The 7,895-nt window shown below is 33.9% G+C and overlaps 1 protein-coding gene across 1 annotated transcript; it reads left to right on the top strand.

Annotated features, from left to right (window-relative positions):
• Nucleotides 1-4,564: 4,564 nt before the first annotated feature.
• LOC131151373 (pectinesterase-like) lies at nucleotides 4,565-5,678 on the top strand. Its single transcript, XM_058102618.1, has 2 exons — nucleotides 4,565-4,877; nucleotides 4,990-5,678. The coding sequence occupies exons 1-2, from the start codon at nucleotides 4,565-4,567 to the stop codon at nucleotides 5,676-5,678; spliced, it is 1,002 nt and encodes a 333-aa protein (XP_057958601.1).
• The last annotated feature ends 2,217 nt before the right edge of the window (nucleotides 5,679-7,895 follow it).

Below are 7,895 nucleotides of genomic sequence, written 5' to 3'. Positions count from 1 at the left end.
GGTTTAAAAACTGAATTCAATGTCAAACTTAATACTAAATAAATATATTTTAATTTTAATGTAAAGTTTTAAATTGATGCATGGAATGAGGCATACATGAAAGGTACCTTCAATTTTAAACTAGTCAATCACATGGCATCCACCAATCTAGACAACTCCCCACGAAACTCCAACCCCCCCAATCCATTTGACGTCATCTCCATCTCTCCATTCTTCTATCTATCTTGTGTAGATACCCAATTTTAATCGTACCGCTTTAAAAAAATAAATTTCTCATTTTTTTTTACAGTTTACATAAAATATAGAATCTAGGGAGTGAGGAATAAAAGGAAATATATTAGAATACAGTAAAATAAAGAAAAATTTAGAAATACACAAAAAATATAGGCGGCCAACGAAAAATTTAGCAGCTGCAGGGAATATCCCAATGTATCTTCATGAGTACCTACATCAAATATCATAAAGAAATCAAACGATAGAAAGATAAAATTTTGAGTGATTCTATAAATTAATTGGAAAAATTGCAAGATTGATGTGTATCCACTCCCAATCTTCAGTCAGGACCCATATAGAAAGAGAATCAGTCGATCGCAATAGAGATGAAAATTTTGCTATAGGAAGGAAAGCACGCGTGAGGGAAAATTGAACATAAGGAAAGGATTGGAAAGGGAAGGTTCTGTCTATTGTCTATCTTAGCTGAAACCCTAACCCTATAAAGAGGGGCCTTCGCAAAGGGTAGAACACACTAAGAAGGAGAGAAATCGAACAGAGAAAAGAATTAAGAGGTAAAATAGTGAGAGGAGTTGCCTTCTAGTGAATGCTCGAGGGTGAAACCCTAGAGAAAATAAAGGAGGGTAACATCATATGCTTCTAAGAGAAGAAAGCTGCAAAGCCCATTGCCTTGCAACCCGAAGAATTCCCTACCCACCAAAGGGGATAGAAGCCTAGACCAAAGAACGCCCCAAAAAAAGGAGAAAGAGCACAGAAAGAGGAGAACACGGGAATAAGAAGACATGAAGGAGCAAAAGACACAAGATTAGTATGATTACTTATTGCTATTTACTTCCATAGTTTTGCTATACATAAGGTACTCAATCATAAGAGGAAGGAAATATCTCCCATGCAGACACGCATACAAGCCCACTGTCCCACATATACCCACAAGTCCTCGATTGAATCTAAAACCATAAGCCTACCTTCCAACCTAAACCCACAAGCCTATGTTCTAAGGGAAGTCCCGAAACTTGTGACTAAAACAAAAGCCCCATAGTCCATACTCTAAGCTTCCCCAGGCTTGTATTTTTTAAACCTAGAGGCTCAGGGCCCAACTCTTAAAAAGAGCCCTTTTCTTACAACCTAGAGGGCCCGAGGCCTAACATTTAAAAAACCAATTTTTTTTTTTTTTTAACCCAAAGGGGTCACAGGGCCCAATTTTAAAACCTAACTCTATTTTTAAACCCAAAGGGCTTTGGGCTCAATTTTAAATAAAGCAGCCCCATTTTTCAACCCAAAAGAGCGTGTAAGCGCCATTTTAAAAACCAACCTCATTTTAAAAAAATTCAAAGGGCCTAGGCCTAATTCAAAAAAAAAAAAAAAAAAAAAACACCTAGGCCCAATTCTTTCCAAAATAGAAATTCAAGACACAGAGAGATCTGGATCGTTCGATTTGTGTTTTCTCTGGACGACCCAGATTACGCCACGTCAGTAATCCCAATTCTTGTATTTGGGTCACTCAAAATGTGACACAAGGTCCACAAAAATCTTTGGTCTAAACAGATCCTAAGGGTCCATTTGGATCAAGGAATTTACGTACAAAAAAAAAAAAAAAAAAAAAAAAAAAAAAAAATAAAAAAAAGGAAACTTATTTTCTCTTATATTTTTTTCTATTAAATACTATTAAAAAATAAAAATTTATTTTAATATAATTAAAATTTTGTTCTAGTGTCACTAACGTGGTGATGAAAGGCGGGATAAAGATTTGTTTGAGACACTGTTTAACGTTTTCCTCGCCTAGGAGTATTTTGCCACTTTTTTCTTCCGTTTTGGTAAGAGAAAATCCAAAATTACACAATCAAATTTAATGACACTGTCGGTAAGAGATAAAATGAGAGGAAGAAAAAATAAAGCAAAGCATGGAAAGAGAATCCATTTTTCCCTTTTTTGATTGGGAATATAGCACATGGAAATACGATTTTTTTTAAATACTCATTCTAAAATTAAATTTCAAGTTTTCCTTCTAAAATTGATTCCTCCAAATATGGGATGCAATATTGTAAGGAGATTTAGGCTATTATATTTAGTGACAATAAAAAAAAAAAAAATCAGAGCAAATTTATAGAGATTTCTTGCCATTATAACAAATAAAATAATAGATAAATACAAAATTTAAAAGAGGAAAAATTTGTGATTTCTGAATACAAAATTTTCAATTTTATTTTATAATATCTCAAACAAAATGGAGTATCGATCCTTAACTATATATGTTGCCATTCTTGAAAACGTATATCAATCTCGTAAGTATAAGATATTTACATCATGTAAAAATAAATAGCATGTCTTAAGTCTTTGATATAAAAGTAGACAATTTATGTGATCATGCACAATTTCTTTTTATAAATTCAATGATATTAAATCTTTATTCACTATCTCTTTCCAATTTATTTTAGGTCTACTCCTACCCCTTCTACAACCCCCCACAGTAACTAACTCACTCTTCTTCACTTGCGCACCATGTAGCCTACGTTGTAAGTGTTCATACCATCTGAGTCGTCTTTCTCTTATCTTATTTTCTATAGGGGCTACACCCAACTTATCACGAATATGGTCATTCCTTAATTTATTTTTCAGTTTTATACCACTCATCCATTTAAGCATTCTCATCTCTGTAATTTTTACTTTTTAGATATTTTGTTTCTTTGTCGTCAAATGTTTTGATCGATATAATATAACTAGTCTTATAGATGTTTTATAAAATTTTCCTTTTAATTTTAAGAGTAAGAGGCATAAAACTATCATACAATGTTTATGTGTGCATCAATGCACATTCAATTGATATTGAGAACATTGATTAAAGAAACAGGTTCTTTTAGAGAATTTTTTTTTTTAAATACTAAAAGCTATAGTTTTAATAATTTTATAGTACATCCTATTGCTATTTTTCTTACGAATTTTTACATTAAAATACTCTAAAATTTTAATTAGTTAAATTAAATTAATTTCAATTTAATTGTTTATAATTCAATTAATTTAATATTGCTTTCAATAATAGCTACTAGAGACTGTAATTATCTTATAAGGTAGTATATGTTCATATATATATATATATATATATATATATATATATATATGTTCATATATATATATATATAACAAATCAATAATGATTTAATTTATCTACTAGAGTTTTCTTAAATGTTAATGTACCTACATATATTCTTTCACCACGTCAAGAATGATTCATTTGAAATGCATCTCAATTAAAAGAAATCACAAGTATGTATATATATCGATTTGACAACTAGATTGATCAAATCATTTTATACCGAGTGGGATTTTTAAAACCATGGAAAATAAAAAAGAAGAAGATGATGAAGAAGAAAAGCATGAAGCAGTAATGGTCTGTAATTTCATTATGTTGATGGGCGGGGTGCATTGTGCTGAACGGAAGGAACATCCACAATTCTAAGAAGGTGCCCACTGCACAATACTTGCTAAAAGTCCATAATGAACTTGTTTTTGTCTTTTTAATCCTTCATTTAACATTTCAATATGGACAAAACCCTTCAAACCTTCGTAGGCAGCATCAAATCCAAAATTATTACCGACTCCACTGCTCCCTCATGACAACATAAAAATTAACGTTTGTGTGAAATCAAACTCAGAACCTCTTATTACCAATAAACCCTGCAGTCCGCCCATATGCACTTGACTAAACTGTAGAGGCCCATAAATTAACTTATTAATTACATGCAATCTTACATATATATTTTTAGAAAAAATAAAATAAAATAACAGGCCATATATGTATACTTACGTCTTTTTTTTTACCATCCTATGTAGAATTTAAGGAATATGAAATAAAGAAAATAAAAATATAATTTTTTAAATATATTTGGTTATTAAAGGGTAGCCTAATGCATAAAGCTCTCACGTATGCGTAGTTTGAAAAAGGGGCAGATCAACACGAGTCTATAGTATGCAACCTTATCTTATATTTTTGCATGAGGTTGTTTCTATGTCTTGAATCCGTAACTTCCAGGCCATATGGCGACAATCTTACCATTGCGCTAAGCTCCCCTTAGCACAGAGGCACATTGCATTGTTCATGTTTAGTTCTGACTTTCATCCTTTAATTTTATTTTGTGATAGTTTTATTCATGCAATAGTATATATAGCACAATCTGATTTGCATTATATTTCAATTTATGTCCACAAAGTCTTTGTATCTTGTTGTCATTTCATTCTTAAATTGATTTGCTTGTGTTAAACTTCATCTATTTTTGTCCATGGAAGACAAGAAATCTCATTTTGGACAAAATAATGGTTTTTGGTGGTCTGCAGAAAAATGAACAGTCTCGTTCTCATTGTCATGTTGATTTTTTTGGGGAACGTTCAAGGCGAGTTTCCTATTAATGCAACTGTAGCCCAAGATGGGTCTGGAAATTTTAACCAAATTTCAGATGCTCTGTCAGGGGCACCCACAAATAGCCAACTTCGATATACTATAAAAATCAAAGCAGGAACCTATCATGAGTACCTTCACATTTATCCAAATCAAACCAATCTCGCATTCATCGGAGATGGTATTGGTGCAACAATCATCACTGGGAACAGAAGCAAAAGCTCTGGCTTTGACACTCTTCGATCAGCAACTGTAGGTACGTTAATTTTAAAATTAGAGCTAGAAATATGCATGACAAATTAAATATTGGCCAACGTACAAGTACACATTAGTTGTAACTTTTTATCATGTATGTATCTTTCCATCAGCCGTAGAAGGAGAAAACTTCACGGCAAAATACATAACTTTCGAAAACTCTGCTGGAGCAGACAGCGGTCAAGCCGTCGCGCTTCTAAGCAGTTCCAACTTTTCGGCTTTCTACAGCTGTGCATTCCTAGGATACCAAGACACGCTCTACATGTTTAAGGGCATCCAGTTCTACAGAGAATGCGACATGTACGGAACCGTAGACTTCATTTTCGGGAGCGCCAAGGCAGTCATCCAAAAGTGCAACATATATGCCCGTAAACCGCCGCCGGGAGGAGGTAATGTGATTACTGCTCAAGGGAGGAGCAGTTTGGCTGAGAACAATGGGTTTTCCATTCACAACTGCAGCATAAAGGCAGCCAGCGACTTCAATTCAAGAATGGGCGTAAAAACTTACCTTGGGCGACCATGGGGAAACTATGCAACGGTTGTGGTGATGCAGTGTACGATAGATGACCTCATAGATCCCGAGGGTTGGCTTTCGTGGGGAGATGAGAAACTCAGCACCCTATTCTACAGAGAATACCAGAATTGGGGCGCTGGCGCCGGCACTAGTCGCAGAGTTAAGTGGAAAGGGTATAATGCCACGAATAGTGCAAATGAAGTGGGTGGTTTCACGGTGAGAGTGTTCATTGGTGGAGACACATGGTTACCTGAAAGGGGCATTCCGTATGATCCAGACCTACTGTAATTTTGAATATAACATTAAAGCCAACTTGAGAAGGTCTTGTAATTTTCTCACGAGGAGCTACAGCTGCAAACTAGGTGGTACATCCCCACACGAAACCTGCTCCATCTGTGCTCACGTGGCCTACGCGTGAGCAAGCGCCCAAGTGGGCGTGTGCACGCAACATCTATTATTTATTTATATATACATATATTAATTTGAGTTGGAAATTAAGTCTTTTCTTCTCTCCTTGTCAATTAATTTTAAGCATGAAAACAAAACAAAGCGTAACACAGGATTCCCCATTGGAAAGCCCGCTAGCCCAAGAAAAAGGCAAGCAATAAGCCCTCCCAACTTACAAGTTAAATCACAGGCATGCCCCATATGCCCTAATATTTAATCCCATTGTGACCCACAAATAAATAGAATTAGTAAAAACAGACCAAAACTATTAGTTTCTTGACCTATGATTAGTCTAAATATCAATCAAATGGATAGTAATTAAGTGTTCTAATCACACTTATATAAATAATAGGTTAGCATTTCAATTTTCAACATTTATTACCTCTCACCCATTCCAGTTCACCATCACCCATGGGGGCATGTTGCGACAACTGTAATCCCCATATTATATAACTCAATAATCATGCACGATGCAAGAAAAATTACAAGTAAGTTATAAAACGTTTATTTTTAATATACATCCCACTCGTTATAAAATTATTTCTTCAGTCTTGTAGTCAAATTGATATATATATATATATATATATATATATATATATATATATATATATAAGACTGAAGAAATAATTTTATAACGAGTGGGATTTTTAAAACCATAGAAAATGTATAAAAGAGAAGAAGAAGAAGAAGAAAAGCATGAAGCAGTAGGGTTGCATTCATGATCTATAATTTCATTATGTTGATGGGTGGAGTGCGTTGAACTAAACGGAAGGAATATGTTGATTTTTTGAGTTTGATCCCTATTTTAATGCTGACAAACCACTTATATCTTATGTGTGTATTTAGTATGTAAACAGATCTTTAATTCAAACACACATATAAGGGAAAGTGGAAGTTAGGAGAAACTTCAAGTTTATCATCATTTTGACATATTCCATGAAGACTAAAGAGTTAAAGACGAAAACATTTATTTTAATTTATATTATATTTAATTTTTATCTTGGTCTGTAATAATGCATGCATTTGTATGATAAGATCGAATGTTCAAATTGGACAAACCATAAACAAAGCTTAAGAGACCAAACTGCTTAAAGAGAAACCTTTTTTTTAAATGCCAAAATCACACAAAGGTTTTTAAAATAATTTAAGATAAAAAATAGGGCCAAAATCATGTTTTAACTGGCCACAGTCGACTGACCATTAAGTGCTCAAATCAACTCAGTTGACTAAACCTAAGCAAAGTCAAAGTTTGACTTAGCTCGGTCGACCAACCATTTTTCAACTTAGTTTTCATTGTCAACCAACCTCTGGACTTGGCCCCTCTACCTTTCTTAGCCGACTGGCTAACTAAGACCAAAATGCCCTCACCCGACTGACCCTAAAGAATTGGCAGACCGGCTCAAGCGTCAGCCGATCGAACCTACGAAGGTTCGAAAAGTTGCCCAAGTTAGCCAACCGGCCCTTTCCTCGGCCAACCGAACCCATTTAAAATTTCAAAAATGCTGTGTAAGGTTAGCCGACCGACGCCAGCATCGGTTGATCAAACCTGTCGGGTTGGGTTAATTTCCAGTGCTTAAACATGTTTAATCTTTTAATTAAACAATTTAAAAAATATCAAATGTGTCCCCAACGGTCATTATTTTTGGAAATCTATAAATACCCCTTCCATTAGTTTGTGTAGTAACTTTGATTATTTTAAAAATCCTCTTAAAATCTTTTTTAATCAAAGTTCCCCCAACAACATTTTTATTGAAAAATCTTTCTTTGGGACATTTTTTTTTTACTCTCTCCTAATCTCTTTCACTCATTGTTTTTGAAAAATGTTTATGGAAAGAGAAGATTTATTTTTTGGGCATTTATTTTTGTATCCATATGCATTTACTCCCGTTTGTTCGTCATTTTTCTAAATCATCTTTTAGAGTAAGCCTTGAGTCTTTCCCACATTATTTCCTTCATAAATATTTATTGGAAAAACTCTTAGTATCTAATCTTTGCACATCCATTGCAAGATTCAAATGCTCATATTGTATTTATTGCACAAATATTTTTGAGCTTAAA

Source organism: Malania oleifera, chromosome 3 (assembly GCF_029873635.1).
Source record: "Malania oleifera isolate guangnan ecotype guangnan chromosome 3, ASM2987363v1, whole genome shotgun sequence".
Lineage (NCBI taxonomy): Eukaryota > Viridiplantae > Streptophyta > Magnoliopsida > Santalales > Ximeniaceae > Malania > Malania oleifera.
This window is presented reverse-complemented; position numbering and strand designations above follow the sequence as displayed.

Coding starts and splice junctions, on each gene's coding strand:
- LOC131151373 (XM_058102618.1), top strand. CDS start 4,565: ATGAACAGTCTCGTTCTCATTGTCATGTTGATTTTTTTGGGGAACGTT. Junction 4,878..4,989: donor TCTTCGATCAGCAACTGTAG/GTACGTTAATTT, acceptor TCTTTCCATCAG/CCGTAGAAGGAGAAAACTTC.